The 22,215-nt window shown below is 45.8% G+C and overlaps 1 protein-coding gene across 1 annotated transcript in view; it reads right to left on the reverse strand.

Annotated features, from left to right (window-relative positions):
• The window catches only part of PLA1A (phospholipase A1 member A), a 47,640-nt gene extending 36,067 nt beyond the window's left edge, over positions 1-11,573 (reverse strand). The window contains exons 1-5 of the mRNA XM_056109116.1: positions 11,266-11,573; positions 6,829-7,030; positions 3,694-3,871; positions 3,111-3,219; positions 1,503-1,604 (exon numbers count right to left, since the gene is read on the reverse strand). Coding sequence (XP_055965091.1) covers positions 1,503-1,604; positions 3,111-3,219; positions 3,694-3,871; positions 6,829-7,030; positions 11,266-11,338 — 664 coding nt within the window. The 5' untranslated portion in view covers positions 11,339-11,573. The remainder of the gene's footprint in view (positions 1-1,502; positions 1,605-3,110; positions 3,220-3,693; positions 3,872-6,828; positions 7,031-11,265) is intronic.
• Positions 11,574-22,215: the final 10,642 nt, after the last annotated feature.

A 22,215-nucleotide genomic window follows, 5' to 3' on the forward strand; every position in this document is an offset into this window, starting at 1 on the left:
CAGTACCTTGCAGCTGGAGTCTCATTCGGTGTGTTATGCACTGCAGTGACCTCAGTGCCTTCTACCTAGTTCAATGTCAAGTGAATGGATAGATAGAAAATCATTTTTGTTTTGATTTTATTTGGGGCCACAACCATATGTGCTCAGGGATTACTCCTGGCTCTGTGGACAGGGATCATTCCTGATGGGAGTTAGGACCAGATGTGGTGCTGGTGTCAAATCCTGACCGGCTACATGCAGGGCAGATGTCTTACTCCTGTACTATCTCTCAGGCAAAAGATTGGGTGTGGGGGTCACATTGGGAAGAGACTCCAGCTTTGAAGGCAACTGAGAGGCCTAGACCATGAAATGGGCGCCTATTTAACAAATGCAGAGAAAGGTGAGATTCACCAATTTAATAGCTAGGCAGAGGACGACGCATTTGATTTCTCTACCTGTGAAATGAAGGTGGAAAACAGAATTGAGTAATATGCTACCTGGGTAAAAAAAAATCATGAATCTCTCAAACTTAGAAGCTAAGATCAGACTTCTCTAGTTTAGGGGTAAGCTGGGCTACTCTTGGCAGTACCTGGGGACTATTCCTGATCCTGTTTTCAGGAGTTATTCCCCACAGCACTTGGGGAACCATATGTGATTCAGGGTCAGTTACATGTAAGAAAAGCGTTTTATCCACTGTGCTATCTCTGCAGCCCCTAAAAGCAGCCTTGTGACAAAAGTAATGGAGACAAAGACAAAAACTCTGGCACTTGGACTGCCAATTCTTCTAGTCAGACCAGATGTTTTCCTGTTGGTTTGGTTGGTTTGGGTTTGGACCTAACCTGGATATACTTAGTGCTTACTCCTGGCTCTGCACTCAGGGAACACTCCTGGTGTAGATGTGTGTGGAGGGGGAGGGAAGGTAAGGGACTATAGTGGGTCAGGGATCAAATCCAGGTTGTCTGCAAGATAAATACCTCAACCTCTGCATTATCTCTCCGACCCAGATGCTATGTCTTCATGCACCCAGCAGGTTGGGCACAGGCCCTGGCATGGGCCTCTTAGCAGAAATGAAAAAGGAATGCCCAATTTTTGCTGCTTCCATTGGATTCAGAGCTGCGGGAGGGATGATTTTCCTAGACATCAGTCTTGGATAACACAGAATCCTCATTCTCTGTTGGACCTAGTGGCCGGGTTCATCTCTGGGACAAGGGAATTCCTAAAAGGCCCGAGTTTCTGGAAGGAATCCCCCAGCTGAGTTCCCTTCATAGAAGCTGGGCAGCTGTGCCAACCAGCCCCTCCCCCCCCCATACACACAGCCACGTGTTACCTCAGGGAGGGAGACTCACAACCAAGCATTTTTGGCCCAAGAATGAGAATCCTCCTAACTAATGAGAATCCTGCCTGCTAAACATCAAACTCTTTCTCTCAGCATTCAGAGACAGCAGAGCCAAAGGAGACGTTTGCAGCCACACCAGCCCTGGCCCAGTACGCCCGCCCTCCACCCCCAGAGACCCCTAGCTCACTGTCCGTGTCCGTGTGGATGGCCTCCACAAACAGGGCGTCTCCCGGGTCCAGGCGCTCCTCTGGGCTGGCTCTGGTGTACTCAGGCCCCGCGGGGTCCAGGCCTGTGAGGACACACTGTGTCAGGGTCCAATTCTCTCAGCACAGAACCTGCTGGACCCACAGGCACCTCCTTCTCTGCTCAGATCCTGGAATGATTTCCCCCTCGTCCATAGTGAGAGAACTAACTCGGAACCACCATTTCCAGAATCACCATTTCCACCCTACCCTGTTTCTCTAACTTGTCAGTGGCCCTCTTGTCTGTAAGAGATGTGTCACACAACACAGGCCGTTTGGTCAGGGTTTGTGTAGAGCCTCTGGAGGGACAGCAAAGGCTGCAGGTCTGGAGCCAGTTAGTTAACACACGCAATGCTGCTGAGTGTTCTTACAGATTTACTCTCTCAGCTACAGCTCCATGGACAGTAAATATTTTTATCCCTGTGTTTTAGTTTTAATCTCTTCCCCTACACTATAAAAGGTTATATCCTAAGACAGGGATTTAAAGTGGCTTATTTGGGAGGTCACTGAAAACATCACAAGGGAGTGGAAAAACAAGTCAGAAAAGAAAGGAATTTGGAAGGGGCAACACCCCACTGTGTTCAGGGCTTACTCCTGGTTCTGCACTCAGGGATCACTCCTAAGGGTACTCTAACATCAAAGCAGCCCTGACCAAGTTCAAGGTAAGCACTTTACTCACTGTATTATCTCTCTGACTCCAGGAAGAAAGAACAACAAAAAAAAATTTTTTTTTTGCTTTTGGGAAACACCCAGCGATGCACCGAGGTTACTCCTGGCTCATGCACTCAGGAATAACTCCTGGCAATGCTGGGGGGACCATATGTGATGCTGGGAATCAAACCCGGCTCGGCCGCATGCAAGGCAAACTCCCTACCCACTGTGCTATCACTCCAGCCCAGGAAGGAAATTTGTGGTGATAAGTGGATTATCCCTTTGAGAAACGGCTTCTCATTCCACAAACCCAACGCGCAGAACTCCTCAGCTCAGAGTGGGCCCACCAGAGGGCCAGGAAGCCAGGGTGTTTATGACGTGATTCTAGTCAGAAGGCTCCTAAAGCACATAGCCCCTTGAGCTTCTGCCAGTATGTAATAAAACTGCCTGAAGGTGGTTTCCATAGTGGTCAGGAGCTGTGCATCATTAACATGTGGACCCTTGAGGCACAGAAAGATATGCACAGCCTGCACATTGAGAGCAGAGACCATGCGGTAACAACATGATGCCATTGTATTTGTTTCTGAGTACAACAAGTATTGTTCAGGGCTTACTTTTGGCCCTGAACTCAGGGACATCTCCTGGAAAGGCTCCAGGGACTATATTTGGTGCTGGGGACCAAACCCATATTATCCCATGCACCTTCCCTGCTGTACTACCTCTCCAGCCCTGCAATTCCATTTTACACCAAAGGGCCACAATGATTATGCTTTAGTGGAAATAAGAAAGCTCAGTCCTAGGAACTAAGCATCCACACTCCCAGCTGGGGGCCTCGGCCAAGTCCTTTTCAGGCAGGCAGTCTCTATCTGGAAGCCTGAGAGGATGAGCAGAAAGAGCGTTACCTGTGATCCGTCCCAACCGGCCTTGGTAGAAGTTTCCCACCATGCCTCCAACATGTGCCCCCAGGCTAACACCGATGATGTGGACTGAAGATTCAGACACACCCAGCATCTAGACAAAGGTATTTCCGGTGAGTTCTATGAAAACCAAGCTAGTCCATGGCCTCCCAAGTTCCCATGCCCTTCATTCCCACCCCACCAGGTTTTCAAGCAGAAGGTTCTGGACATGATCCTCTCATCTCTTAGACTTCAGGGGAAGTGGGGCAGAGTCCTCATCCATTAATGAAGAACTTCTTCCAAGTTCCTGCCTTGACATGTCTTCCCCTTTGGTGCCTCAAGTGTGGAAGGACCATTCAATCCCACCAAAGTATTGCAAAGGCTTTTAGGCATTCCCGGTGCAACATTCCGCACCAGCCCAAGCTCAGCTGAGATGAGTGCTAAGATGTCAAACAGAACTGCAAGTCATAGGTGGGGCCTCTTCTGCCCTGCAGCTCCGCCTCCTGCTTGCTTTCTTTCTTTCTTTCTAAGCCTTTCCCCCTCTCCCACCCCGACAGCCCTAAGTTCGCCCTGCATTCTCGGGACCTACCAGGAGTTTCTTGAGGAAACTGGAGATGTCCAGCCCCAGCTTAATCACGTTGTCTACAGCTGAGAAGTAGGCCGCCGTTGAGCCATAAACCCAGTCCACAGCAATCACATTCACATCAGCTGCCCGCAGAAGGGCACCAATGACTTGATCAATCCAGGAAGGCTTTGTTCCCAAAGCCCTAGAAGGGGGCCAGGAGAAAAGAGGAAAATTATCTGCGATGTCACTCTTTTTCTTTCTGGAGCCATTTCCAGCGACTCTTGGCCAACTGGACAGGCAGTTCAATGTATCAAAATGTCCAAAAACGCAGTGCTGCCCAGGCTCTGGTGGCTATGAGAGGCCTCCAAGGCCACACCTGGGCATGCTCAGTGGCCTCCAAGGGTGCATCCTGCAAGGCTCGGAAGGCCCTGTGGTTGCCTGGACCAGGGTTGGGTGCTTGCAGGGCATGTGCCTTAACTCTCGTACTCTCTCCAAATCCACTAAGTCAGTCTCTGCAAGGAAACCAGAGAAAGAAAGGGCAGGAAATCCCACAGCAGGGGGCTGGAGTGATAACACAGCAGGTAGGGCGTTTGCCTTGCACGCTGCCTACCCAGGTTCGATTTCCAGCATCCCATATGGTCCCCCGAGCTCTGCCAGGAGAAATTTCTGAGTGCATGAGCCAGAAGTAACCCCTGTGCATCGCTAGGTGTGATCCAAAAAGAAAAAAAAATTTCCACAGCATATTGAACAGGGGAAGGACATAATTTCATAATTATCAGAGCTCTGCCGGCTCATAAGGAAACTTTATGTCAATTATAAAGGGGGCTCTATTATAGAGACTCTAGCCTGAGAGATTGGAGACCTCTCCCTCAACTGGAGGACTGGTTGTGAGCACCGTCATGAGTCACCTGAGCACCATGCCATATAATCCCAAACCAAACAACAACAAAAATCCCAAATCAAACAACAACAAAAATGGGTGACCTTTTGTGCCCAAGATGCAGCCTCAGGCTTCGAACTCAGATCATATTTGAGTTCCCCCAGTCTACTTGTGCGCCAGCATAAACCACTCAAACTACATGTGCTGCCCCTGCCTGATAGAAAAGGAAAGATAGCTTTGTCCCTGTTGGTTAGATTGTTGATGTGATGATCAAGGTCTCACACACACCCGGCTGGGACACACACACCGCACCCTGTTTGTGGTGCTTGCTGGGGGCCACACATCTCTCCATGGTACTCATTGGGGTCTTTTAGCCGTGAAGCTTGCACACATGTTTACCGAGATCACACTCTTAGCTGAGACTCCTAAATTATGGATGCGGTGTTTGCACCCTTTCTCCCAAGGGCCTTACTCTCCAGGCTTGCCCATCCTTTTAGCTGGTGGTGCTCACCCAGTGCTCTCACCCTTTTGTTGTGCGAACACACACCCGGCTTGTCTGTGTCTGGAAATTGTAGCCTTGCAGATCACAGACAGAAGATCTACATGCACGTCACTATGGATTTTAACTCATGACCACATCGCACATTGCCAGTTCGAGTGCAAGGCAGGCCGACCCAACTCTTGCCATTGTGTCATTAAAAATAAATCTAGAATAAGGACATCTTCCTCAGATTGTTTTTATGTAATTACTTTTGCTTATTTCTCCTTTTATTCGTTCAATAAATGGACCAGTAAATATACTAAAAATAAAGAAAAAATGCAGTGTATTCCCTATCCTTTTGGAAATTACAGTATAACAAGGGTCTACTCCCAACTCAGTGCTCAGAAAGCACTCCCAATAGTACAGAGGGAACTACATGGTACCAGAAATCAAAAGGGTTGATCATATGCAAGGGAAGAGGATTAAGATTTTCCAGTTCATAGGAGGACTTTTTAGAAAAAGAAGAATGTTGGGAAAATATACAGATAACTTGGGAAAATAGGGTCTTCGGTGCGCAATAACAGAGGCACCATCAGAGTAGACACTTGTGGCTCAAGAAGCACAGACTGGAAAAGGCTCTTCACTGTGGCTCCTGTGGACCTGGGAGCAGGGCTACCCACCATCCAACCCTCCTGCTCTATTGGTGCTTACTGGGCTGGGCACACACTGGCTTGGATAGGGACCAAAAGAGACTCAGATCCGAAAGTGGACCCCCACTTCCTCAAGTGATGCTTGAGGAGTGTTGTGGTTTGGTCCCAGAAATCTGGTAGCTTGAGAAGTAGAAGAACCCAAAACTTAGGAACTTGCAATCCTCTGTGAAGTGCCACGTGCCCAACACTTTCTTGGATGTTCCCCACTCTCACTGCCTTGGGGTGATACTATTCCCCCATGTTCTGACCCTCTCTCCTCCTAGCAACTTCTCCATTTCTGGACTTTAGTGAGCTTTGAAGAGAAGATTATGGAAGGACCACATTTGGATTGAGAGGCAGTGACTACATAGCACAACAAAATTTGGACTGTAGAACTTTGAAAAAGTTGAAGAAGAGCGCCAGAGAAGTGTTGAGCTCATGACCATTGGGTAGTGAGAGCAGGGAAACCCAGGTGGGGAAGTTTCTTCTTTTGGAGGGAGATCACTTGGGTCATACCTGAGGTGCTCAGGGGATACTCCTGGTACTTCCAGGGACCAAAGTGGGGCAAGGAGCTTCCCAACTGCAGCTATATTATCTCTCCCACCCCTCTTAGGACATGAAACCAAGTAAGAAGAAAAGAGGAAGTAAAGCTTTTTCACAAACATCATGCTATCCTCACCCTATCTGTCACCTGCATTTGATTTCGCAAAGCCTATGATCTAATTGGCTGAGATGACTCATGCAAGCCATCCTTCAGGAAGTAAAAGGTCCTCAAGACCATTGCTACAACCTCCCTTTATTGAGATATGGGAACCAAGGCTCAAGTGCTCCAGTAACTTACTCAGGATCACATGAATGGACTGTCTGAGAGCGTCTAGACAAACTAGGAGGGAGGGGTGAATTCAACCAACAAGAATAAGCAACCTAATATGGGTTCATATGTGGCTAGGAGACACCATCAGAGATGGAAGGAGGTGAGGGCCAGAGCTGTGACAGTCAGTCAGTCTATTTCTCCTTGTGTCCCTGGCTGTGGTTCCTCCAGAGACACTGGGTCGTTGTGCTCCTCCTAGTTCTAGTTGAGTGAATTCTATTGGTTGGTTAGCTCCCACCTGAATCCGTGGATAATTAGTTTGGTGCCCAGCGTGACATTGAACCCAGAATTTTGGAGGTCACTGTTTTCTGTCAAGAGCTTCCCACAGCTAGGGTTCGCAGAAGTGAAGAGGAGAAACTGGACTTTGAGGTTGGTGCCTCGGAGCAGGCTGGCATTCTGGAAGTCAGCGCACTTTGGCTGTGGGGTAGGAGGAGCAGATCCTGGAGAGAAACGCAACAAACAACAAAAGAAGAAAGATTCAAAACGGGGTCGTCAGTGCTTTGGAATGAAGGTCTAAAAGCTGGTCGTGAAAGGAAGATACAGGGGCCTGTGGGCCCTCTAAGGCAGCCAGGGAAAGGACTGGACCCATTTATTGAAGACACCCTCCCAGGAGACGTCTCACTTGCAGATGATTGCATCCTTGTCCCAGCCACCAGTTCCCTTGTTCTACCTGTGTCTTAACCCCTATGTTATCTCTCCAACCCTGGCAGGTCTACCCCTTCCTCAAGGCCTTTGCTTGGACCGTTCCTTCTACACAGAGAGTCACTCCTCAGCCTCCCCAGGGTTAATTCCTGCCCCTTCTGCCAATCTTGGGAGCTTGCCAAATAGTTTCTATATAAATTATATAAACTATATATAAACTATGTAAAATTAGTTTATATAAGATAGTTTATAAATTATAAAAATTAAATATATAAACTACATATATTATATCAACAGTATCAATTATAATCTACTTATATTCCTCACCCCACATCTCTCAATCTTCCTTACCCTGACTGATTTGTTTACTTTCATAGCAATTGTTAACTTCAGATATACTACGGAATTTATTACTAATTCCATTTGTCACTAAATCTATGGTGGAATTTGCCAACTTATTACTAACCATTATTTCCCCATACTAAGATATATTTTGGGAGGACAGTTTTGGCAGTGCTTGGGGATCACTCTTGGTGGTTCCTTAGGGCCCACATATTACCAGGGATCAAACCTAGGGGTCTTGCCAGCAAGGCACATGCCCCAGCTCATGGAGTCTCCTCCCCAGCCCTAGACTATGGTTTTTAAGAAGACAGGAAATTGTGTCCATTTTGTTCACTCTACTATCTACAATAGTGCCTGCCATACACAATAGACCCCCAAAAGCTAGTTCTTTGAAAAGAAAATAAGCTAGATTCAATCTCAATAAGGCAAATAAAAATGAGACTGTCAAATGATACAGGGAATAAAATGAAGACATGAATATAGTTTTTTCATCAGAATAGTACATGTTTAGTCACAAGTTAGAAACACAGATATTTTCTTAGAAATGGATAATTTCCTAGGAAAAACCATGTATCTAACCAAAATTTTACAAAGAAAAAAAAGAAAAATCAGATGCAAAACTGTGTCATTAAGAAACTGAAATAACGGTTTGGACCACACCTAGAGGAGCTCAGGGGTGCTGGCTGGTCCCTCCATAGTACCAGAAATTAAACCCGAATATGCAAAACATCGGCCACACCCTATGACCACTTCCCTGTTCCTGAGACAGTTGTTTGTCTATCCATGGAAAAACTAGATGAAACCAGAGAGTTCTACAGAAAAGTCCTACCAATATTCAATTCCTTTTCAGAAAACAGTGTTTGTTAGACGTAGGCTCTGTGAGGTAAGTGGGGTCATCTAGTAGATCAGATCACAGAGTGGCAATATAAGGTCCACCTATACAGTCAGTAGGAGAAAAGAAACCTCCCAATCAGGAAAAGAAGCTAAAACTGAAAATCAAAACAAAACCCAGCTATGGTCCTTTTGCCTGGGGATTACAGTTTACCGGGAGCTGCTGGGAAGGCCAGGCCTCAGGAAAGAGACCAGAAAAGAAACAAACCAAGCACCCTAATCTACCGTGTTAGAAGTCAAGATAATAGCTACCCCTGGAGAACCCAGAGAGGAAGCAGGGAGTAGATTTTAGGATTTTGGTCACATGTTATTTCTTCTCATGAACGCTGGTTGCACAGATGTGTCCACTGAAAAATTTCATTCTGTGTAATAATAATCTGTGTGCTTTTCTGTCTATAGGTTGTACTTCAATAAAAGGTTTTCTCTAGGGGACAGGGGTAGTAAATCACAACCAACGGGAGGTGAGAGTTCCATCCCGAGCTCTACCCCAAGCCTGAAGGTAACCCCGTATCCCGCAGGCTTGCTGTCTGGTCTCTCCTGTGCTACAGCAAAGTGTGTGCAAATAACACAACTCAACTGTGCAATGCCCAGCAAGCTCTTCAAAATGGAGTTATGAGAAGGAAAATTAAGGTCGATTTATGATGGGGGGAAAAAGAGTGTTTGGAATCCCTGGTCATCACAGAAACAACAAAGGGAAAAGAGAAAGAAAATGCAAAAATTTTAATTACTTTGGAAAAGCCTTCACTTAAATAAAAAATAAGCACAAAGTTTACTGGAATTAAATCAAATCCCAGAAGTAAAAGTACTAAGAGTGGAGTGAGAAAGATAGTACAGGAGTTTAGACACTTGCCCTGCATGTGGCCAACCCAGGTTTGAATCCCCAGCACCACAAATGGTTCCCAGAGCACTGCCAGGGATCAACCCTAAACACAGAGTCAGGAATAACTCTTATGGGAATAGGGAATAGTTGGATGTTGCCCAAAAACCAAAATTGTAATAAAGGAATCCAGAGCATACAGTAAAGGGAAGTCTCTTCAAAAGATGGAGCTGGAGGGGCCACAGAGATAGTTTAGAAGTTAACGCGTTTGCCTTGCATATGGCTAACCTTGGTTCAATCCCCAGCACTGCACATGGCTGCTTGAGGACCACAAATAGTGATCCTCCCTTGAGAAATAAACAAGAAGTAATCCCTGAACACCGCTGGGTGTGGCCCAAAAATGGAAGGAAGGAAGGAAGGAAGGAAGGAAGGAAGGAAGGAAGGAAGGAAGGAAGGAAGGGGGAGAAGGGTAAAGGAAAAGGAGAGGGAAAGAAAGAAAGAAAGAAAGAAAGAAAGAAAGAAAGAAAGAAAGAAAGAAAGAAAGAAGAAGGAAGGAAGGAAGGAAGGAAGGAAGGAAGGAAGGAAGGAAGGAAGGAAGGAAGGAAGAAAGAAAGAAAGGAAGAAAGGAAGGAAAAGAAAGAGACCAAGGTAGGAGAGTTAACACGGGGTTTAATACACACGTCTTGTATGCTTCCAATCTCAGTCCAATCAACAGCAGTGTACGAGCCCTGAACACACTGGATGTGATTCTGAATGTCATTTCATTGGTTGAGAATCCCTGTGAGAGGCACCAGGTTTCCTCAGCGCCGTTCAGGAGGCCCAGGACCTCAAACTGTAACTTAATCTTTAGTACTTCATTCCATGTGCAGAATCAAATCCAGTGCAGCTAACCCAAAGCCTACGTGGCAGTGTCTGTTGAATTTATAGCTGCCCTGAAGCAGGTGAAAATCTCTGAGTGCCTGTTGGAGAGGAAGGCAGTGCTCAGTGTGCTACAGGAGGCAGGAGCCCAGACCCTCACCTTCCGGGAGTACATGGTCAAGTTGGGATAAAGCACATGTGCAACTCAGCAACCCCCTTCAGAAGCAGCCATGAAGTGTCAAACTACTGAGTACACTGAATTTTGGAGCAGAGTGGGCGGGCTGAGGGGAGGAATTAAGTGTTTTGGTCTCGGCGCTCCTGGAAGGTGGGAAGAGTTCAAATGAGTGAAACAGGAGCTAGAACAACTGCAGGCAGACATTCTAAAGCTGGGGGTACAATAAAATCTCCCGGAGGGGACAGAGAAGGATTCTACTGTCTTGAGCAGTCACGCTGGGGGCCGGGCGGGACACTTCACTCTCAGAGTCTTAGGAGGCTCAGCCCTGTGAGACAAAGGGCAGCGGTGGTGAGGGTGCTTGCCCAGGCGAAGGGAGAACACAGATAGCCTCTTAGGGAACTAACGTCAGCCGTCAGTTGTGGTTAGCAGGGACTCAGCCAGGAGGGATGAAAACCTGAGTTTTATTCAGGGCAGCAAGAACACTGAGGGCACAGCCCAATAGCACAGCATTAGCTGTGGGCTTAGAAATTTTAAAAACATGAATGAAATCGATCACAAGCAATGGTCCATTATAGGGTGCCCTGACTATTTTTTAGAACTTTGATTTGCTTAGAGTTATCCTGGCAAAGAAAACAGGAATAATGCAGGTCTTAGGAAAATGAGTGAGGGTAGTGAGTGAAGGAAAGTCAATTTTTTTTTGGGGGGGGAGGGGGGACTTGAGAAAGTGTCTTGGTTAGCATCATTCCCATTATGATTGTGAGGGGTTTTCTTTCCTTTTTTTTCCCTCTCCCTTTTTAAAATTCACTTAGCGGGAGGGCTTTTAGGGGACCTTCCAAAGGTTAGCCCTGGATTCTAGATGGTTTGAGAAGTGTAACAAGTTGACTGAAAGTAGTTCTGCCCAGGACCCCAGCACTCCCCAGACCCCCTCAAAAAACCAAAAAACTCCTTACCTGATCTTCCGATGCTGAGCCACAAGAGGACTCCCCACCAGCCCAGCCGTCTTCCCCAGCGGCCTGGGGACATCTTGGAGGCTGGAGTTTCAGGCAGCCACTGGCCTCCAGCACTAGAGAGAGCCTCCAGCCCGCTCTCCTGAGTCTGAACGCGAAGCTCTTGCTTGGGCCTCACTAATCATTAACTGACCTCATGACCTGAAAAGGAAAAATAAACTGTCCCTATTTGCTCAACTTTTAGAGTTTTTCGGTTTCTTCTTCTCAATGAAAACAAAGACATTTTCGTTTTCTTTCTGTTTTGTTTTCCAGTCAGAGCACGTTGAAACACATTGTCCTTCCTCTCTCTCTCTCTCTAGGTACCAAACAGCGTCAGGAAGTGATTTCCTGTGCCTCTCCCACTTCCCATTATAAAATGTGAGAGACAAAAAAAAAAACAGGGTTTTTCATCTCTAGGGAATCCCAAGGCCCTCTTTGTACTGGAATTCTTGGACATCTTTGACTCCCTGAGAAGACTGAGGGAGTTTAGGACACAAATGTGGGTTCAGGTTTGAATTCCAAGGGCTTAGTACCATACTGAGCCGGGCAGTCAAGCCGAGTGACGTGTTAAGAGAAGCTGAAGAGCTGGAGAGATACAGTACAGTGGGGAAGTTGCTCGCCTTGCACGTGGCTGACCTGGCTTTGGTCCCCAGCAACCCATGTGGTCCCCTAAGCAACCCCAAGGGTGATCCCTGTATTCATGAACAAGCCCTGAAGATAGCTGCATGTGCCCCACTCCCGAGAGAGAGACAGAGACAGAGAGAGAAGGTGGTGGGGGAGAAGATGAGCACTACTGGGCATCAAAACAAAGAAACAAAACAATCAAAACGAAGAAGCAAAACAAAACAAAAAGACGAAGACCTGCCTTTCCTAAAATCTGGTGAGAACTAGTCTTTCCTAGAATCTTGGTGCTAGGAATAAAGTCCAACTTCTAAAAAGTTATGTTCAAAATAAAGAAATAACCCATAGAATTGCTGAGAAGTTGCCTCAGTGGGGGAAACAGCCTGGAATCAGGGTCTTTCCAAGATCCCACGTGGTCTCTACCCAAAGGACTGACAGAAACCACAGATGGAGGGGGTTGCAGGCACAGCGGGGAGGAGGGGAAAGCAGGGTGCTTGCCCAGCATTCCTCACATTATTGCCCCTCTGTGATCAGAGAGCCAGCCAGTCAGGGTCACTGTGGAGGAGGGGAGGCTCTGAGATGAGACTTTCTCCGCGGTGCATTTCTTTCTTTTTTTTTTAATTCATTTTTGTTTTTTAATAGGAATATTTATTGAGACCCTGTAATTTACAAAGTTGTTCATGAGAGTTTTTTCAGCTATACAATGTTCGAACATCAACCCCACCACCCTTGTTCCCTTTCCTCTACCAGTATCCCCAGCAGATCTATCAAATGAGAGTCTCTGAGCCAGAAGAATAGCACTGTAGCACTGTCCTCCCATTGTTCATCGATTTGCTCGAGCGGGCACCAGTAACGTCTCCATTGTGACGTTACTGTTTTTGGCATATCAAATACACCACGGGGAGCTTGCCAGCCTCTGCCATGTGGGCCGGGATACTCTCGGTAGCCTGCTGGGCTCTCCAAGAGGGACAGAGGAATCAAACCTGGGTCGGCTGCGTGCAAGGCAAACGCCCTACCCGCAGTACTGTCGCTGAGCCAGAAAAATATGGAAGGATATGGTACCAAAACTCAACAAAATGAACTCTTCACCAAGAATATGCTATCCAGCTAGATTATCATCCACACTTGAAGGAACTATACAGTGCTTCATGGGCAGGCAACAGCTTAGAGAACTTAGAGCCTTGACACCAGTTTTACAAGAAGCATTAAAAAACCTCCTTTAAAGGACACAGTGCATCTCACACAGCTGTAGGGCACTGCGAGGCTAAGAAACGTGCATGAGTCATGCCAAGCTGTGGTCAGAAACATAGAAGCAGGAAGCCCAGGAGGGGCAATGAGACCATGCCAGCATGGTTGTGCCAGGCCTGTCACAGACAAGGCCAAGATCATCTTGGAGGCTAGCCCTCGGACACAGGGCCTCAGGCATGGCTCAAAGGCACCTGCCACCTGGAAAGCAAGAAACAGAGCACTGCTGCTGAGGAGTTCTGACCCCAGAGCTCAGCCCGGAGAGCTGATGGCCGCGGTGCAGAGAAGCAGAGGCCGAGATGGGACAAGCTGTGCGAGAGATTTCTTGGGGGTTGTACCCTTGAATCAAAGGGGGGCCTGGAGAAGGCCAGGGGAGCCTGTGGACCAGGAGCAGGTCTGACACCCATGCGTGAGGGGGGCGGGAACAGAGGAAAGGCTATGCCAGACTCACCCGCTCCTCCCAGTTCCCAGAATGTTCTGGCATGGCGGAGAGGGAACTGTCAAGCGGCAGTCTGTTAAAGCTGTGGAGTCTTACCAGAACCCACCTCTCTTAGCAGTCCCATGCTAGACCCAGACGGGGAGCCATCACTTAGGAGCCCCCAAGCCAGAGGCTACCTCCACCTGGCTGTGACACCCACCCCGGGCAGGGCTGGCACACCAGTGACTCCTATCACGCCCATGCTTATCCCTGAGCAGATGTCTGTGGGCGAGAGGGCTAGTACGGTGGGTAGGGCACTTGCCATGCCCCATATGGGTCCCTGAGCCTTGCCAGGAGTAAGTCACAAGCTCTGCCAGTTGGGACTCAACAAACAAACAAAAATGCACAGGGGGGTAGTGTGCTTGCCTTGCATGCAGCAGACCAAGCATCATACCTAGTCGCCCAATACCCAGTACCACGCAGAGTGCCCCAAACCCCACCAGAGGGGATCCCTGAGCACAGAGCCAGAAGTAAGTCCTGAGCATCACCCAGTGTGGTTCCCTCCAAACAAAAACGTACAGATTATTTCATATTCTCGCACTTACTCTTTAATGTCTGAGGCATTTTATATTACTAAATAAAGGATAATGTATTTAACACATGCCAGGCGTGGAGCCAATAAAGTCAATATAAAAATATAAAAGAAACATCTGGAAGGATGGAAATGAAACCCCACCTACTCACAGTAGGGTCTTGTAACTACAATTTACATATTATAATACAGATTACCTTCATAGATCACTGTGAATAGCCAGTTAGAAAAAAAAGCAATGAAAGTCTTAGGACAGTACTATTATTCTTCTCTTTAGGAAGAGTGGGGATTAAACAAGCATTAAATACTCACCATGCCTTAAACACTGAAGACAAATGAAGAGCTGTCTATCTGAAACAGCTTTCTATCAAAGACATTTGAGCTTCTGCTTCCTCCTGTATATCCAACTGTCAGCCAGAAAACGCTTCTGGAAGGATCCAGTAGAAATAGCTGATGTCTTTAGGGAGCCAGGTATCTATCTACCTTTGCACTATTCAGATATGAGGATTGGGGTTTCTCAGAAGGAGATCACACCATTGTTCTACTTCGGTCTAGAAATACCTCTTTGTTCATAAGACAAAGTGGACAAAACAGTTTGCTTTTCTTCCTAGTAGTTACTGATGGAAGAGTGGAGGGAAAAATGGTATGTAATAATGACTTCAAATGGTCTTAGTCACTTAAGAAAAAAAAGCAGAAGCCACAAAACTGACCCCAAAGACTTAAAAACAATCTATCACTTACTTTACACTGACTTCCTGTGGTATCCTATCTGGAACTGTAGTGAAAAGTCAGCGCTAAATGAATAAGATCTTTCTAGCTAATTCATGCACTACATTCTCTTTCGTATTCCACGTAAGCAAAAATTGATAGCTGGGCTCACAATACCTACCAGATAGTTCACTCCCACTGGATTGATCTCTCCATACTGGGCAGAGGCTTTCTAGGATTGACCATACAGAAAAAGGACAAGCCAAGGGTCTATATGGGGGTGTGATGATGTTTTTTCTCTTTTTTTCTTCAGGGGAGGGTGGTAGTATCACACCCTTAGGCCTGGATTTAACCCCAAGTTTTGGGTTTAAACCCATCTGTGTGACAAATGGTGATCTCTGAGCACAGTTTTCTGCCCATATTAATGATCTGTGAAGTGCCTTGAATGTAGGAGCTCTCTCTTCCTTTTTTTCCTACCCCCACCACAAAGAAAAGATTCTGGCCTACTCCCTAGCTATCACTCCCACCCCCAAAACACATACATAAACAGAGAGAGAGAGAGAGAGAGAGAGAGAGTATTCAGGAGAGAAAGAACATAAACCAGATACTGGGGACCTGGCAGAGGTGGTGATGGAATGTTCCAGTTTCCTCTTGCAATGGTTTCCATTTCCTTAAAGAAATTCAGAGCCTCAGAGGTGTCAGGTTGAGAGTTACATTTGGGGAGGTGTTGAGTTTGAGCAAAAGAAACCCAAAACTCTAAACTCACTAAAGGAAGGTATCTGTAAAGCAGAGTGAAAATCTGCAAAGCAAATTAATAGGCCGTGGAAAGAGTCTTTGTCTTGTCACCAACGGTGGACCAAGTGCTCGAGAGGAAAGCAAGAAATACTAAGTTCCCATTTCCTTCTCCCATGCCATTCCCTGGCTCCCACCTCTTCCTCACGATCTGAACACAGTGGAGAGAGAGATACCTGTCGGACTGACTGGAAAGTAACAGGGTTGCTCTGTATTAGCTCTTCCCCACCTCTTCCAGCTGAAACCAGGAATGGGATTGGAAGGAAACATCCCGAGACTCGTAATTCTTTTCCTTTCTCCTCTGTAAAGGGGAGAGAAGATGCTGACCACTGGCAGAGATGGAGGGTGACCATACAAAGGTGACGATGATGTCCATCTCCAAGTTGATATCTGCTGCATCAGTGCCGGTGTGAGGAGCACTGGGAGAGGGAGTCAAAGGGGGAACAAGTGGAAACAGCCGTGGGTAGGGCAGCCCACGCATCCAGCTTCCTGAACCTTCAGGAGACCAACTGATCTATCTCACCAATGCCTAATCGGTGAGGATGCTCTCAGGGAAATACTGGAGAGGACAAAGAACCCCAGGAAAGGGATAAGGGGAGAGGGGAGAAAGAGGTGTTTATAGGTGTCCAAGTCCCAAGCTCAGACCAGACCGGGGGTGAGAAGGAGGGAGGACATGACAGTGAAGTCTTATAATTTACTAAACTGGAGTGGGATTTCCACTTCTGGGTGTAGAACTAAAGGAAATGAAAACGGGATCTGGACGAGTTCCCTGTACTCCAAGTGTTGGTAGCCACAGCCTCGCAATCATCAACCTGTGGAAACAACCTAAGTGTTTGTCATTGTGTACGAAGATAAAAATGTGGTATATTATTCTTCCAGTGTGAGAAAGATGGAAATCCTGCCATTCACACCAACCTGGAAGTAACTCGGGAGAATTATGCCTCGTGAAATGAGCCAGGGCAAAAGAAGGGGAATAGCAGAAGGGCATGCGTGGATCACTTCTACGTGGAATTTTTAGAGTCAAATTCACAGAAACAAAGAGCAGAACAGTGATTGCCAGGGAAGTGACTCTGCTGAGAAGGGAAGAGGAAGAAGTTGGTAAAATATACAAACTTCCATCTATATGATGAATAAATAAGGTTTGAGATTCCGATTTAAAATATGATGACTTATTAAGTGAAATGAGTCAGAAAGAGAGGGACAGACATAAAAAGACTGCACTCATTTGTGGAATTTAAAGTAACAGAATGGGAGAGTAACACCCAAAAATAGTAGAGATAAGTACCAGGAGGATTACTTCACAGCTTAGAAGCTGGCCTCACATCCTGGGGGAAAAGGCGGCTCAGATAGAGAAGAGACTGCCAAGTAAAGGGTGGTAGGAGGGCCCATTCAGGATGGGAGATGTGGGCTGAAAGTAGACTATAGACCGAACATGATGGCCACTTGATACCTCTATTGCAAACCACAACACCCCAAAGGAGTGAGAGAGCAAAAGGAAATGCCCTGCCACAGAGGCTGGGTAGGGTGGAGGGGATGGGATTGGGGTGGTGGGAGGGATGCTGGGACCATTGGTGGTGGAAAATGGGCACTGGTGTAGAGATGGGTACTCGATCATTGTATGACTGAAACACAAGCATGAAAGTTTGTAGGTCTGTAACTGTACCTCATGGTGAGTCACTAATACAAAATTTTTTAAAAATTCTAAAAATTATGATGACTATGGGAGCTGGAATGACAGCACAGCGGGTAGGGTATTTGCCTTGCACGTGGCCAACCCAGGTTTGATTCCCAGCATCCCATGTAGTCTCCCAAGCACCGCCAGGAGTAATTCCTGAGCGCAGAGTCAAGAATAATCCCTGTGAGGAATTTTGGTCCATGACTTGGAGGCCAGCCACACGTGCTAGGGGAAAAGGGAGCTCAGATAGAGAAGGGAGCACCAAATAAAGGGTGTTGGGAGGATCCTCCCAGGATGGGAGAAGCATGCTGAAAGTAGACTCTAGACCGAACATGATTGCCACTCAATGCCTCTCTTGCAAACCACAGCACCCAAAAGAGAGAACAAAAGGGAATGCCCTGCCACAGAGGCAGGGTGGTATGGGGGGATGGGAGGTGGAAGGGATATTGGGACCCGTGGTGGTGGAAAATGGGCACTGGTGGAGGGATGGGTATTTGTATAACTGAAACCCAAGCACAAAAATTTGTAAGCCTATAACTGTACCTCATGGTGTTTTACTAATAAAAAAAAAGTTAAAAAAAAAAAGAATAACCCCTGTGAATCGCCGGGTGTGACCCAAAAAGCAAAAAGCAAATACATACATATATATGTGTATACACACACACACACACACACACACACATATAGTCATCATATAGATATACATGATGACTATGGTTAGGCACACTATGCCACATAATTGAAATTTAACCCCAAAAGTCTAATTTAAATTTATTATGGGAATAGAGGGGGGGAAGAAGAAAAGAGAAAAGGAAAGGGAATGGGAAGGGGGGAAGGAAAGGAGAAAGGGAAAGGAGGAAAGGGAGCAGAAAAAGAATTGGAAGGGAGAAGGAATGAGAAAGGGAAGGGAAAGGGAGGGAAGGGAGATGTTAGGAGACAGACGTGTTCATGAATGAGATGGGGAAACCTTTCCATATCCATATCTGTATTAAATCACAATATGCACATCCAATCTTACAATTTGATATGTGAATTGTCAGTTTTGTCAACATTGTTGATTTTTTAAAATTTATTGATTTTGAAACGTAGACAAAGGACACGGTTGTTAATACAATTCTAGAGTTGCGATTGATTAGATAGCAAAGCTCCAATATTACAATTGATGTTTTAAAAATCAATTATGATGTTAAAATTGTTCTGTCCCATAGGGTTGTTAAGGCTTTAAGGCTTTATTAAGCAGTTTGTTGCTAATTGAGCCTTCCGTTTTACGGATGTTGTTTGTCGAGTCCAGTTGGCTTCTGTGTTACTTCCCTGTCTAAATTGCTGTGCTCCTCCTGGAATTTCAGGATTGAGAAATTAGGAGCCTTCAAGATCTATGATCTGAGCCAGTGAGTTGGCATGGCAGTGGCTGTGGGGGTGGGGGTGGCAGCGGGTGTTTCCAGAAGTATGGAGGGTGGGGAGATTTCACCTGTGCTTCCTCCGAGAAGACCCCAGAGTGCTCAGCCTAGGTGACAGGGTACCTGAACATTTTCACAGTTTGGTGTCTGCAGAGAATATTTGTGAAGCACGTGGAATCGAGCCCTTGTTGTGGCTTCAGTGGTGGAGTGTGGGTAAAGCTGCCCAGGCTTTGGCAGGGTGGGTACATGGCCCAGCTCACTCTCAAGGGCACCTCAGTTTTCAGCTGGGGGACTGGTGTGTCCATAACTTTTAGCTGCTTGGCTTACCGCTTCTCAGAGACTTAGTTGTGAATGGGTTGAGCAGTGCTCGTGTGTGAGGCAACATAGTGGTGGCTGTGGAAAGTGGATATCAAAATTGTTGTTTTTTATTACTTTAATAAAGTTGGAAAATTTTTCTTTGGAGGCAGGTAGCTGGGCCTTCCGAGCTGTGCTCAGGGGACCCAGAAGCCAATAATACTCAGCCAACAAGTGTGGTAGTTCAGAGCTAGGACACAAGGACACCTGCTTCTTGGGTCCTGTGATGTGCTGAACCCCCAGAGTCAAACCTGGCGATATTTAGGGGCCTTTGTGGCTGCACCCAATGATGGTCAGGAGACCACGTGGTTAAATTGGATTTTACCTAATTTTCATGTTTTCATTTGTACTGCTTAGTCATCACCTAGCAATAAAACAGTATTCCAAGACCATCTCTCTATGCATTTATATGTGTACAAGACTGACTGCATCCACCACCAAAGTTCCAGAAGGTTAAGCACCATCCTATTACCAGAAAGCTCCTCTATCAAGTCTCTTGGTAATTTATGGTTGGGTCTAACATCCAAATCTGTAACGCATTTCAAGTTAACTTTTGTATATGGTATCTGGTTTCTTTCTTTCTTCCTTTTCCTTCCTTCCTTCCTTCCTTCCTTCCTTCCTTCCCTCTCTCCCTCCCTCCCACTCCCTCTCCTTCCCTCCCTCCTTCCTACCGTCCCGCCCCGTCTCTCTCTCTCTCTCTCTCTCTCTCTCTCTCTCTCTCTCTCTCTCTCTTCTCTGTCCCTCTCTCTCTTTCTTTTTCCACATATGGCTGTCCAGTTTTCCTACCACCATTTGTTAAAGACGCTTTCCCTTCTCCAGTGTATAGTCTCAGTCTGTCATAGATTAGGTGTCTATATGTGTATGAATTTATTTCTGGACTCACCGTTTTATTTCATTGGTCTATGTGTCTGCTTTTGTTCAAATTCCAAATTGCGGGGGCGGGGGGGCAATGTTGGGGAATGGTGTGAGGGAACTTGGGGACATTAGAGCTAGGAAATGTACACTGGTGAAGGGATGGGTGTTGGAATATTGTATGACTGAAACCCAATCATGAACAACTTTGCAAGGGCCTATCTCACAGTGATTCAATTAAAAAAAAAGTAATTCCGAATTGTTTTAATTATAATTTATTTGTAATTTAGTTGTTTTGTTTTATGGGGACCACTCTAGTTGTGGTTGAAGGCAATACTAGAGATGGAACACAGGGCCTGCACTTGCCTGAGCTATCCCCCTAAACCACATAAAAGAATTTGTTTGCAATTAGGGAGCTTAATGTCTCCATTTTTCTTGTCCTTCAGAATTGCTTTCATTATTTGGTTTCAAACAAATGTTAGAATAGTTTATTCTATTTTCTTAGAAAATGCCAATGGCATTTAATAGGGAGTGCAGTGAATCTGCAGATGTCTTTATGTAAGATGGTCATTTTAATATTTTACCAATCCAGAAACATGGAATATTCTTTGCATTTTCCTCTAGTGTTTCTAGTTGGTTTATAGCTTAATTGCATAGGGTTTTTTTTTTATCCTTTTAAAGGTTTACTTAATATACTTTTTCTTTCTATATGTATGAATTGTATAATTCTCCCCCCTCCCCAAAAGACAAAAAAATTATGTTATGTATGGGCCAAGAATTGTAGCTTCAAAAGTGTATATGGTAGCACTGTAGCACTGTCCTCCCATTGTTCATGGATTTGCTCGAGCTCACCCAGTAAGTCTCCATTGTGAGACTTGTTACTGTATTTGGCATACTGAATACATCACGAGGAGCTTGCCAGACGTTTGCATGCGGGCAAGATACTCTCGGTAGCTTGCCGGGCTCTCTGAGAGGGGTGGAAGAGTGTATACAAAGACAGTAATTAGAGAAAAATAACATAATTTCTTGTTGGTTATTTATTAAATGCAGACCACTCACCAACAAGTTAAGCAGATGAAAAACTATAGATTACACTTATTAGAATACTCTTGTACCCTTTTCTTAATTCTTAGATTTTAGCGATCATAGGTCTACTATTGTTTGGTTAGTGCTGTAATAGAATTATAATGTTCTGCTTTGCAACTATAATTCTTGCTACAATCAGTTGGGAAAAAAATTCAGAAAGACAGTAGAAAAAAACCTCCTCCTCTTCCACAGCTGCAGAAGAGCATCCCACCATACTGCAGAACAGTCAGTTCTTACCAAGGAGGAAATGAAGATGTTATACAATTCTCCATTTTTAACCTTTTGCTCAGAAACCTTGGGTAGAATGTATATATTGTGTTCGAGTACACTAAATATGCCTAAAGGGTTTATATAATGGAGTCTTTAAAGATGACTGAATTTAAGGGACCAAGGAATGTGACTCAATGGTAAAGTGTATGCATGAGACCTGGTTCCATACTTGCAGAGAGAGAGAGAGAGAGAGAGAGAGAGAGAGAGAGGAGGGAGAGAGAGAGAGGAGAGAGAGACAGAAGAGGGAGAGAGAGAGAGGAGAGAGGAGAGAGAGAAGAGGGAGAGAGAGAGAGGAGAGAGGAGAGAGAGAAGAGGGAGAGAGAGAGAGAGAGTGAGAGAGAGAGAGAACCTGAGAAATGATTATCATGTTCTGTGAATTGTAATCTGTCACCCTTGCAAACTTATAATTCTGGGACTGGGGAATGTGGCTCAGTGGCAGAGTACATGTCTTGCATGCTTGAGGCCCTGAATTCAATGCCTGGAACCACAGAGTGGGGTCACCATTGCCACCCCAATACATTCATACAACAGAATGTATGAACCATGGCAACACCACTTCAACAATAACAAAATTTTGAGCACTTGACTTGCATGTGTCAAGTGACTCTGGGTTAAATTCTGGGAATCACACACAAAGGAAAAAAATTCACCCACAAAATTTGCAATGCTGACTGTCCTAGTAAAGAATCTACTGTCCTCGCTGTGATATTCTAAATGACATGCTTAAGTCCTGAAATATATAATTACCTAGTAGAGTTTTCGGATCTAGAAAATGAACTTCGGAATTTCCTGATTCTTTTACATAGAAAGGATCCCACCCATGTCTTTGCTGTTTCCAAAGACAGATGGAGCTTGAGCAAAAGTAGAGCAGGTAAGGCACTTGCCTTGCATGAGGCTAACCTGG

The sequence above is a fragment of the Sorex fumeus genome, unplaced genomic scaffold (genome assembly GCF_029834395.1).
Source record: "Sorex fumeus unplaced genomic scaffold, SorFum_2.1 ptg000265l, whole genome shotgun sequence".
In the NCBI taxonomy this organism is placed as follows: domain Eukaryota; kingdom Metazoa; phylum Chordata; class Mammalia; order Eulipotyphla; family Soricidae; genus Sorex; species Sorex fumeus.